General features: G+C 45.9%; 1 protein-coding gene across 1 annotated transcript in view; it reads right to left on the bottom strand.

Annotated features, from left to right (window-relative positions):
* The window catches only part of LOC121276438 (androgen-dependent TFPI-regulating protein-like), a 148,766-nt gene that overhangs the window by 112,884 nt on the left and 23,688 nt on the right, over positions 1 to 12,194 (bottom strand). The window contains exon 2 of the mRNA XM_041184844.1: positions 3,961 to 4,077. Coding sequence (XP_041040778.1) covers positions 3,961 to 4,077 — 117 coding nt within the window. The remainder of the gene's footprint in view (positions 1 to 3,960; positions 4,078 to 12,194) is intronic.

Raw genomic sequence — 12,194 nt, 5'->3', positions numbered from 1 at the left:
ATTGCTGGATTGATTAATTACCATTTAACAGAAAGGGCTCTTGCCCCCTCTGGCCTACATACTTTGAGGTTGACTCTTAATGCTCCTGGTTGGGGAAGAAATTGCTCAGGGAACCTAGGAATGTGAAAAAACTGAGGCCTTGGCAGCAATACCCACATCCAGAGAACAAAGTTAAAGAAGAAGCTGAAGTGATCTTACATCAGATATTCAAGCCCAAATTTTCTGATTGGAAGAAATGAGATTCATACCATTCAGATTCCATGAGTGTTGACCTCAGCATAATTTCCTAGGCACATTTCATTTTAATATTTTGAGTGAACTCAGAGTCAGAAACACTTTTGTTTGGCACCCTGGCCACTGTAAGACTTAAAAGCCTGCAGCAACCTAAAGAAGCTGTTATCATTATTTCTATTGCTGAAACTTCCTTCACTGAATATTGGGAAGACCAAAGTCTTGTCTTTGATTCCTGCCACAAACTCTGTCCTTGAGCCACTGACTCCAACTGTCCTGATGCTGAACCGACTGTTTACAACATTGGTGTCGTATTTGACTCTGAAATGATCACATATCCACCATACTAAGACGACCTATTTCCACCTCCATAATACAGACTGACTCCTCCCCTGCCTCAGCTCATCTGCTGCTGAAAACCTCATCCTTGATGCCTCTTGACGTGGCTATCCCAATGCACTGCTAGCTGCCTTCTATAATGATGATGCTCTCTCCACGCTTTCACAGGCTGCATTCCTGTTTACAGGCTTGTGCCTTGCTATCAAGTATTTCTACATATCAATTTTCAAAAAATGCAAATTCTATTTTGAGTTTTTGTACTGGTGTAATGTAAATGTGAAAGGGAGGGTGGTGGCATTGCTATAGCACTAGATCAACAAGCCAGAGATCATGGGAGCTAATTGTAACATAAGACATCAGGCTGGAAACCAAAGGAATGTCGGTTTTACATCCAACATAATATTATTCTCTGTTGACTTCAATGTTGTAATATTGGGTGGGATATTAAGCCATCATTGCCCCTATTCTTATGTCTATAAGCCATCATTGCCCCTATTCTTATGTCTTCTACCGTCTATAAACTTGTGGTCATCCAAAACTCTGTTACCCATGTTCTAACTCTCACCAAATCACATTCAACCATCACCCCTGTGCTTGCTGACCTAACTTTCCCAGTCAAGCAATGCCTCGATTTTAAAATGTTCATGCTTGTTTTTCAATTCCTTCCACGGTCTTGCCCCTTCCTACCTCTGTAACATCCTCCAGCCCCATAACCGTCTGAGATATCTGCACTCCTCCAACTCTAGCCTTTTGAGCCTCCTCAATTGTAATCATGCCACCATTGTGCTTTCAGCTGCCTGGGTCCTAAACTCTAGAATTCTCTCCTTAAACTTCTCCCCTATCTAACTCACTTTTCTCATTTAAGACATTCCTGTTTGACCAGGCTTTTGGTCATCTTCCCTAATGTCTCTTCATGTGGCTAGGTATCATATTTTGTTTTATAATATCCCTGTAAAGAGTCTTGTAATGTTATATGTTAAAAATGCTATATAAATGCAAGTAGTTGTTGTAACAAAATTCAGATCATTTACAGTAGGTCATCAGGTGAGTAGAAAGTCTTGGATGGGGCACAAGTGCTGTTATGTGGCCTTAGGCAGAAAAGGGTGCCCTTATCTGGCATTCATCACTGCAAGACTCCAGTGCAGAGCCACCCAGGAAACCAAGGAAAGGGGGCTAGGACATTGAGTCAACAATGAGACAATGAATTGTAAATGAGACAACCCAACCATCCTAAACATAGATAAGACAGTGCAGGAAGAAGCTAATGACCTTACCATGTCAGGCAAGGTAAATGCAGCCAGCCACATCTTCCATGAATCTGCAGAGAAAGCATGCCTGGCAATTAAAATTTCAACCCCTCATTCTGCTAAAGCTTACTTTATGTAACTCATGAGGCAGCACAATGGGAAAACATGAGCTTTCACCTAGAAATGTCCCTTCATCTAAATTCTTATCCAGCCTACAATACGGACAAAAATAGAAATTATTTGGAAATGGTGGAAATCAGTATTTGGGTAAGTAAAATAATTTTTGTTACTGCTTTATAATGTTTTATCACTGTTTTATGCTTCAGCTAAGCATTTTATGTGGAAGGTATTTTCAGGTTCACACAGTTGTAGGTAAGCATTCTTAGGTCTTTCTAAAACAGAAAATTCTAAAATCCAGAAATGACTTGGTCCCAAGTCTTTCGGGCTGGAGAGGTAATAATATATGTTATATTTGGAAGAGTGTGCTGTTGTTTGATGTTCTCTTGCCTTCTCCAAATAAGGGAGAATGACATATACTACCACATCATTACTGACACCCTAACACGGACAGGTGATTCCCTCAACTGTCTGAAATAATGAAGTGGGCAAAGCGCCAGTGGAATTGAACACCAGCCCATATTTCAACTTCGGTTGCTCGAATTATGTCAGTAAAATGGATTAACAAGATCAGAAACTCTTGTGTCATCATAACGAAGGCTCTCATTGTTTTGTTTCTGGGTGATCAGACATTTTCGATTGAAACATTAAAAAAAGGGAGCTAAGGATACAATGGGTTATACATGAAATGGTTGAAATAATTCTCTCTTTATGGGCTGTAATAGTCCTGTAGAAAGTAACTAGTGAACTGCATTGAAAATGAAAGATGAAATAATTCATTGCAATATATGTCATTGTCATTCAAGGTTTCTTGGAAAACACTGTCTGGTATAAAGATGTACCTGTGAAAATGATAATTATCTTAATGCAACATTAGTAAAAAAAATAGCTTGAATAGGATTCTAAATCTTACTGTTGTAAAGACATTGGCTCAATTCTCTTAAAATCTAGAAATATTATACTACCAACTAATTTTATGTTATGGATCTGGGAATTCACAATTACTCTTGGAATAATAGGTTGAAGGCAAGAGAACATCAAACAACAGCACACTCTTCCAAATATAACATATATTATTACCTCTCCAGCCCGAAAGACTTGGGACCAAGTCATTTCTGGATTTTAGAATTTTCTGTTTTAGAAAGACCTAAGAATGCTTACCTACAACTGTGTGAACCTGAAAATACCTTCCACATAAAATGCTTAGCTGAAGCATAAAACAGTGATAAAACATTATAAAGCAGTAACAAAAATTATTTTACTTACCCAAATACTGATTTCCACCATTTCCAATATTACATTTTTTGTTTTGCTGCACTTTTCTTAGGTGCCATGGTGAGGGTTTAAAACAAATGAACTATACCTGGGAATGTTTGGGTTTGCTCAAAAGTGCCACTGCAAAAGGAGAGGAGGGATAGAAGAAGAGAGAGAGAAAAAAGGAGACACAGGGAGATAAAGACAGAGAGATAAGGAGAGACCCAGAGTGAGAAATGAAAGGAGAGGGAGAGAGAGAGGAAGAGATGGAGAAATAGACTGATGGAGAAAGAAAACGCAAGAGAGGGACAAATAGAGACAGAGAAAGTGGTGGGGGGTTGGGGGGGTACTGTTGATGGAAAGAGATTATAGGGAAATAGACTGAGAGACACAGAAAGAGATCAAAAGACAGAGACTGGTCAGAGAGAGATGGAGAAGTAAACAGCGAAAGAGAGAAATTGAGTGACTTTGTAACCCCATGCTGCATTTTCCCATGCTACACATTCACCATTTCCCCCCATCCCCCATTTTCTATCCACAGTTTGAAGATCAGGTGACACCTTGCCTTTCCAATTTGTTTCAGCGCCTGAGCAATTGAGTGGCGAGTGCATGGGTCTGCTCAAAGGATTTCCAGACAACTAGTGTTTCAGGACCTCAGATTTCTAGGCTGGAGAGATTATCGTGTATCAAGTCTAAAAAGAACTAATCTTTGTTTCCAGTTTCTTGTAAAAACATGGCAATTTCTAGAACAATGATAAGATTTTCTACTTACAGTCCCAACAGGGAAAGCCAGGACTGAGAAAAAGAGATCTCTCAGTGACAGAATCCATATGACAGGTCCCAGTATATCTGCCAAGATACACAGCCCATTGAGAACAGTCTGCAGAAACTAGAAAAATAATTCAAGATATTGTGAGTGTAGCACATAAAACAGCATTGTTGCAAAGTTACAGTGCAAGCTTCAAGACCAACTGTATCCAATTACTTAATCAATCTCTTTTACATCTCTCTCTCATACAAGATGATAAGAACAAGTACAATACACTTCAGATCAAAAAGTGTAGAAAGCAGAGGAAAGGAGACAGATGGGAAGTGGAAAGGTGGAGGGAGGAAGTAATGGTGATTGAAGAGAGGAGCTAAGGAGTATGAGAGGGGGAGAAGAAGAAGAAATAACATGTGCTTTGGATAAAGGGAACTGGTGGATGTACTATACTTAGATTTCCAGAAAGCATTTGATGAGGTGCCACATCAAAGGTTACTGTGGAAAATAAAAGTTCATGGTGTAGGGGATAACATATTAGCATGAATAGGAGGTTGGCTAGCTAACAGGAAACAGGGTAAATGTATTGGAAGTGGTTCAGAGAAGTTTCCAGACTAATACTAGGAATGGATGGGTTGCTTGTGAGGAAAGGTTGGACTGGCTAGGCTTGTATCCTCTGCAGTTTAGAAGAGTAAGAGGCGATTTGATTGAAAAATATAAGATCCTGAGGGGTCTTGACAGGGTGGATGTGGAAAGGATGTTTCCTCTGTGGTTCTGTTTAAAAATAAGAAGTTGCCCATTTAAAACAGAGATGAGGAGACATTTCTTTCTCTCAGAGGGTAGTGAGTCTTTGGAACTCTCTTGCTCAAAAGGCAGTGGAAGCAGAGCCTTTGAATATTTTTATGATACAGCTACATAAATTCTTGATAAGCAAGAGGATGAAAAGTTATCAATGTATGTGGGTATGTGGAATTGAGGTTATAATCAACTCAGCCATGATCTTATTGAAAGGCAGAGCAGGCTCGAGGGGCTGAGTGGCCTACTCCTGCTCCTAATTCGTATATTCATATCAGTGGTGGAGATTTTCAATCCAGGGTTGAGAATCTGTCGCCTGAATCATTTCCGGTCATGACACCACACTGCGTCAGGACTGAAAGGTAAGCCACTTGCTCTAGGTGGAATGAATCTTAAATTGTTGAAAGGAGCACAGGTAAAAATAACAGAAGGCATTAGTCACAATCTTTAAATCCTCATTATATACTGGAGTAGTGCCAGAGGGCTGCAGGCTTCCTCATGCATGAAAGGGGAGAGGAATAAACCAGAAAAGTACAGGTCAATCAATCTATCATCTGTGATGGGGAAACTGTTATCAGGTGCAAAATAAACTTTCATTTGGAAAGGGTTGAGTAAATCAGGCAAATTGGGTCTGACTAACTTAATAGAATTTGATGAAGTAACAGAGGAGGTTGATCAAGGTGGTGCAATAGACATTCTATGCATTCTGATGAAGGGTCATCATTGACCTGAAACATTAACTCTGTTTCTTTCTCCAAAGGTGCTGCATGACCTGCTAAATATTTCAAACAGTTTCTGTTTTTTTTAATTTCAGAATTTCAGTATTGGCTGGAATTTACACCTCCCCCCACCCCTCCCCAGGATGGCAGGTGGTAGGGAGGCATAAAATTGGGTGCCATGGCAGTGGCACTGTGCCCAATCGCCATCCACCCCGACCCATGATTCTACCAGTGGCGGGGGAAGGATTGGGTAGCCTTCTCATCTTAGGTAGCCTTCTCATCCGTGGGCCAATTGCAGACCTTAAGTGGCCAATAAAAGGCCATTTGAAAGCCTCCTCTGGCCGCTGTTGGGACTTTTACCCATCCAAATGAAACCTAGTGGACTGGGAGTCTGGTAAGCGGTGGTAGCTTCTTTTCGGGCCACCTGTGGTCATCAGACACTCCCCGCCCCACCACAGGTAATTCTCCACCCCCCCCCCCCACCCATGTTTCCCCTCCTACCTTGCTCGGACAATCCTGGCACCCCCATCATGATTGCTGGGGCTTGCCAGACTGACTCCAGCAAAATCCAAGACACCTTTAAGTTTGAGCAACTTTTCTTGAGGGGACTGCAGTCCTGCTAATGGCCACCACTTCTGGTGGCGCTACTGGAACAAGGGAGCTGCCGGCCATTTGATTAGCTGGCAGCTCTCAGAGATGGGAATTCCTCCGCAATGAGGGCAGAAGACCGTTAAATGGCTTGTAGGATGAGCTAGCCAAGCGAAGGCATGCTTACCCACGATGCATAAAATTCAACCCCTGTGGTATTTTGTGTTTGCATTGCAATACATGAGGCATGTTAAGAAGCTGGAAGTCCATGGAATTAGTGGGAAAGTAGCTGTATGGATACAAAATTAGTTCAATAACAGAAATCAAAGGCTGGTGCGTTTGCAGTGCTGTTCCCTAAAGGACAGTTTTGAGTTCATTTTCTCAACTCCTTTCAATGTTTATAAACAATCTATATGTAGCTCAATATGGAGACTTGGGATGTCATGCACTTTGGGAGGACTAATATAGGAAGAAAGTTTACTTCAAATGGTGTGCTTTTGAAAAGTGCAGATGGGCAGTGAGATCTTGGTGTTCAGGTACACAAATCCTTAAAAGATGGCAGGAAAATTTGATCAGATCCTTAAAAATGGGGTTCTCATATTTGTAAATTATAGTAATAGAACATAAAAGGAAAGAGGTCTTTATAAAAACTTTACAGTTTACAAACTGATCTGCCCCATTTTTTTGGGCATGGGAGGGTCATGATTTGCAACTTTCCTGTGCCTGTTGCTGTGAGGCAGCCGGCATGCAAATTTGGTGTTGCATCCTCATCTACCTGATATAGTGACCTGCGCTACTGGCTGATTTAGCACTCAGTTGGGGGCAGACAGTGTGTTCTGAAAGTGAGTGGCGCAGCCAACCATCTCTTCTGAATGGCAGTCTGTCCCTCTTAAAGAGACGTTGCATTGAATTGCCAAAGGCTGATAATTCTGAAGAAGGAAAATGGAACACCAGGGCAAATAGAGAGCTCACAGGTTCACAGAGGTGGTAATGGAGGCCTTAGTCATGGAGGTGGACAGGGGAGATGCCTTGGTTTCACATTGGGACCAGCAGGTCCCCAGTACCCACCCTCAGAAGAGAGTGTGAGCAGAAGGCCAAAGTGATCAATTACCAGACTCTAGCCCAAGCACTTGACAGCAGTGCCACAAGACGTCCAAGGTCAGCACCTTCATATGGCAGTCTCCAGCCCAGCATACTGCCGACATCTCCGTTCTACAATCTGTCACACTCCTGTCACTTGACCAGCAGGACTCCTTGGGGAAAGCAGTGGTATAGTGGTAATGAGACTGGACTAGCAATCCAGGGTAATCCCCAAAGACCCAGGGTAATGCTCTGGGATCTGGATTCAAATCCCTAAATTCCTTTAGGAAAGGAAATCTGCTTTCCTTACCTGGTCTGTCTTACATGTGACTCCAGACCAGTGGCAATGTGGTTGACTCTTAAATGCCCTCTAAATGGCCTAGCAAGCCACTCAATTGTATCGAACCACTAAAAGGTCTAAAAGAAATTAAACCGGATCAAGTACACAGCATCACTTTAGGCACCAGAAACGATAACGGCAAATTCAGCCCTATCGAGTATGCAAAGTCCTCCTTACTAACTAATATCTGGGGACTAATGCCCAAAATTTGAAGAGCTGTCTCACAGACTAGTCAAGCAACAGCCGGACATTGGGTGGAATTGCCCCAGATTTGCACTAAGTGCAGAGAGGGAGAGTAAAAAAACATTTTACCCGCTGGCTGCGATGGCAGGCTTTCACACTATATCGACACAAACCTGTCACATTATTTACGCATTCCATGGAAACAAGCCATTTCCATGGCGGGCAGGCTCCAATTCATCTGCCACGCTGTCACCTCGCGTCTTCATCACACCAGGCACCACAATTGAAGTATAGCCGCACTCACTACATCCAGCCCAGGACTGCAGCAAAGAAGGCATGGCCCCAAAAGACAAGAAGCCTGCAACCCTTGGGCACCCATGGAGGCCTAGTGTGATGTCCTCTATCCCCGCTTTGGCAGCAGGAGGGGCAGCAACATTACCACCACGGCTTGGTAGGCGATGCTGCACAGAAGAAGCTGGCCATACAATGCAGATAGAGGATGATGTCATCAGTGCAACCAGGGCATGGCAACCATCTCATCACTCCAAATTCACACACTCAAGCCCATCACACATTCACTGGCATCTCACTTACTGCCAGCTCAAGGGACATCACCATCCATTCTCACACACCCTCACATCACCATCTGGCCTCATCTCCTCTCGAGACTGCCTCCTCAGCCCTCACCATCTTGAGACCACTTGCACAGATCAACACGTGCCTCCACACACACATTGGGATACCCTCCTTCCCCAGTACAGCCTTCGCCCTGCAGCCTCTTCCCTTGCCTGAGGCCACTTCTCCCCCTTCACCAAGCAAGCCCTAGCCCAGCAACTGTTGAAAAACCACCCATGTATGTCTGAACTGGTAGGTAGAGCACCTGTCAGCACCCCTAAATGTGATGTGGTGCTATCTGTGAAGCCTGGAGCTGATAACTGTGTGTACCGACTGAAGCAAGGTAGGCAAATAAACGTTGAAGTCCCAAGCAAATTGCAGCTCGCCAGGTGTATGCCTTTTATATGCAGTTGTGAAACATGTTGCTGTATTTTCCCGCAGATGTGGATGGACGATCCAGTGCGGGGGGGAGATGATTCTGGTGGGCAGGCCTACTAATGATATGCTGATATATTAGAATGAGGTCCCCAATACCTGATGGCAGGAAACGTGGCCCGCCATTGGCATGCTGAGCGGACGACTGCGAACTGGTTTCACCCCGTCGTGAAACCGATCGCACCATATTATCCGCTCATGCCACCAAACATGCCCGACGCCGACGGGCACAGAAAATCCCAGTCATCGTCATACTCATGGAACCATATTTTACAGATATTATCCCAGACATCACCATCACCATCCCTGGGTATGTCCTGTCCCACCGGCAGGGCAGACCCAACAGAGGTGGCAACATGGTGATATACAGTCGAAAGGGAATTGCCCTGGAAGACGATGAATTCGCTCTACCAGGGTAGGTCTGATCAGATGATCGCATAAACTACAAAGACTCCAATATGTCAGGGTCCAAGGCCCAGTGGCAACGGCATGTCCTGCCTCACAGCCCCACTTCAGTGCATCCACACTGTGATGGAATGCCCACTGTGTCTGCCTCACCCTTCAACAGATATGGAACACTGCATGGAACCAGTGGTGGGGGTTGGTTGGGGTGAAGGGTGGAAACCAGCTTAAGAGCAGAGGGAACCAGCAACCTCCACAAAACACATGCCTGTCTGAGCCTTGCCCTTGAAAGTGGATGTGCTCAGTGCTCTGGAGGGAGCTGGTCCACAACCCTTCTGCCCAATTCACACCAATGATAACCTGCCACAAAAGTGGGCTAACTTGCAAGGGGGGGCTATGATAAATGTACCAATTTTTACTGCTCCAACGCCTCAAACATGTTCTCTTCTTTGAGCAAGAGAAGCTTCGTCACAATTGCAGAGAACGTGAGAAGATGGTGGGGATGGTGGGGCGGGGGTGGGGTGACCATTTCTGTCTCTGACAGAATTCGAGGAGAGGGCTTCTGAGCTTACAGGAGCGGAGCAGGACTGAGCCATTGGCGATGGGGAGCACAGCCTTGGGCGTCTACCTAGTAAGGATTCATCCATTCAATACAAACCTGAGGGTCGAATGTGCCTCCATGTTGGAGGCAGCTGATGCTGTCACTTGCACTCTTCTATCTCACTTACAGGTGCCTCCAGGAAGAGAGCAAAGCCCAAGGAGGAAGAGGAGGACTCCCCATCAGGCATCAGCCTCAACCACAGCCCAGAGATGAGCCAGGAGGGAGCAGAAGAGGAAAGTTCCACATCTATACAAGCACTACAGCAGTCACTTGCACCTTCCACCAGCTCAGGAACAGAGACCTTGGTGGGTATTAGTGCTGGTTTAGGATGGGTCTCACAAGCTGGTGGTCATCACATGGACACGTGTCTGCAGCAGGAGGAGGCAGCTTCAGCCAAGCTCCCCAGCTCTCAGAGGACTGCTGGGGAAGAGGCATCTGTGAGGTCCGAGTCAGATGATGAGCCTCTGGAATCAGCCTTCCAACTTATGGTGGAGAGTCAGCAAGAGGTGGAGGAACACCACACAGAGTGGCACGCGAGTCTGAGGAGTCCGTCCACCTGTTGTCTGATGAAGTGGTGCCCACATGTACATGCATGGAGATCTCTCTGGGGAGGATGGTGGACGCCATAGCGACCCTCATCCAGCAGAATGCCCAGTTTCTGCTGGGGATGCACGCAGACCAGCACTCTATTGTCATGCATGAGTTCATGCAGTGGCAACCAGAGAGAGGAACAGGGCATCATGACATCCCTCCAGGTGCCCCTTCCCATTAAGAAGTCAGGCCAGGGCCCTCAGGTGCCCAAAGGGAGGAGGACCGGCAGCTGCTCAGCCCTGGGCCATTCACTCAGGACTCTCAGAGGTCATCCGCTCCCACTGAATCCCCTTATCTGTGACCTCCTTCAACCTCATCCTCTGTCACCAAAGTGGGAGCAGCTGGCCCATAGGGCGAGAGCCAAAGTAAGCTGGGGTCCTCCAGGCCTTGGTTCTCCAGAGGATGTTTTGAATTTATTCTTGTGACTTGTATGGAGAAACCATGTGATTTAATCTTTGCACTGAATGTTCACCAATAAAACAAACATCAGAACGCTATCCACTTCCCTGCAAATCAGAGTGTAAACCTATGGTCTATTCTACTACTTGACGCATTGTCCGAGCCACAGACCAGGCACCCACTCACTCACTGATCAAAGGCAACAGGGCAAACAACTTCACAGGCTGCCTCCACCCATCCTGCGGATTCCAGAGCAGCACCAAGAAGAACTGGTAGGCAAAGTGAAATCTAGGAAATTTGACCTCAAGTGGTTTCATGGGTAAACACTGTCACTGTATTACCTGCAAATATATTCAGTCACACTGAATAATGTCTGCTATTATCACTCAGTGTCATTATATAAGCTTCACGAGACCTACCCCCACCCCCCAAACCACCCAACACCAGCAGTTCAGCTGCACACAGTGATTCTGGCGGGAGAGGTGCCAGTGGCAGGGCCTTTCGGAGTCTTGTGTAAGCACTCTCCCAGGCACGCGGAGCATTCATCCAGCACACTCATCTCAATCTCCTGAGCATTTTCAATGTTTCCTGCTGGGGTTCTCTTTCAGTTGTCCATCTGAGCTGACCTGTACCTCCCATAACCACTGATCACACTCCCATGCAGCGCCTGTGCCCATCCATCACGAGGCTCCTCTCACTTTCTATATTGCAAGGATGGCAGTAGTCAGATTTCTGTTGAGCTCCCCCACCATTTCCCTTCTCCCAGTTACCCATGTCCTTTCCCCCATAAAAATAGGTCCTTCTGCCATAACCTTCAATCTCCCCACCATCACCTTCCCACCCCCGCCAACGTTGAACTCCCCAACTTCCTCCTTCCCACCCCCAGGGTCTGGGTTTGCCTCCGTGTCTCCACCAACCACCCCCACTGCCCCTTCTGTTGTTATCAATGAACCCTCAGCCTCCCGCCCTTTTGGCTCCCTCTGCCCCCTTACTCTAACCAGCCCCTCCTACCTCACCCACCCTGAGTTCGCTCCCCAGAAGGCAGCCATTGACTCCACAAACCCCTCACCCAAACACCTTCCACCTCCGAACTCTTTCCTCCACCCATACTCCCTCCTCCATCCGGATACCTTCCCCCCCCTCCCATTTCATCACCCCCACCCTGACACCTTCATCCCTCCATCTTCATTCCCACCTGACACTTCAACCCCCCGCCCAGCTTCACTCCCCCAAGGCTTTCCTCTCCTGCTCACACCTGAACTTTCCTCTTTGATCCCCACCTTTGCTGCATACTTACAAACCCTTGGCGAAGTCTGTGAAATTCCGAAGCCTCAGCCAATTCTAAGTTGCTGCATGGAGAACCTCCACCTTCCGAGAGTTGCTTCACGGCGAGCCATGTGCATGAGGATCCACCCAGCATGTGATGCCATGTATTCCTCCAGTAGGGCTCTCTTTTTCTTCCTCTCCTTGGGTCCACGACCTGAGCAAGGCCCTAAAG

Source organism: Carcharodon carcharias, chromosome 3 (assembly GCF_017639515.1).
Source record: "Carcharodon carcharias isolate sCarCar2 chromosome 3, sCarCar2.pri, whole genome shotgun sequence".
In the NCBI taxonomy this organism is placed as follows: Eukaryota; Metazoa; Chordata; class Chondrichthyes; order Lamniformes; family Lamnidae; genus Carcharodon; species Carcharodon carcharias.
Note: the sequence above shows the minus strand (reverse complement) of the source record. Positions and strands in the feature narration are given on the sequence as shown.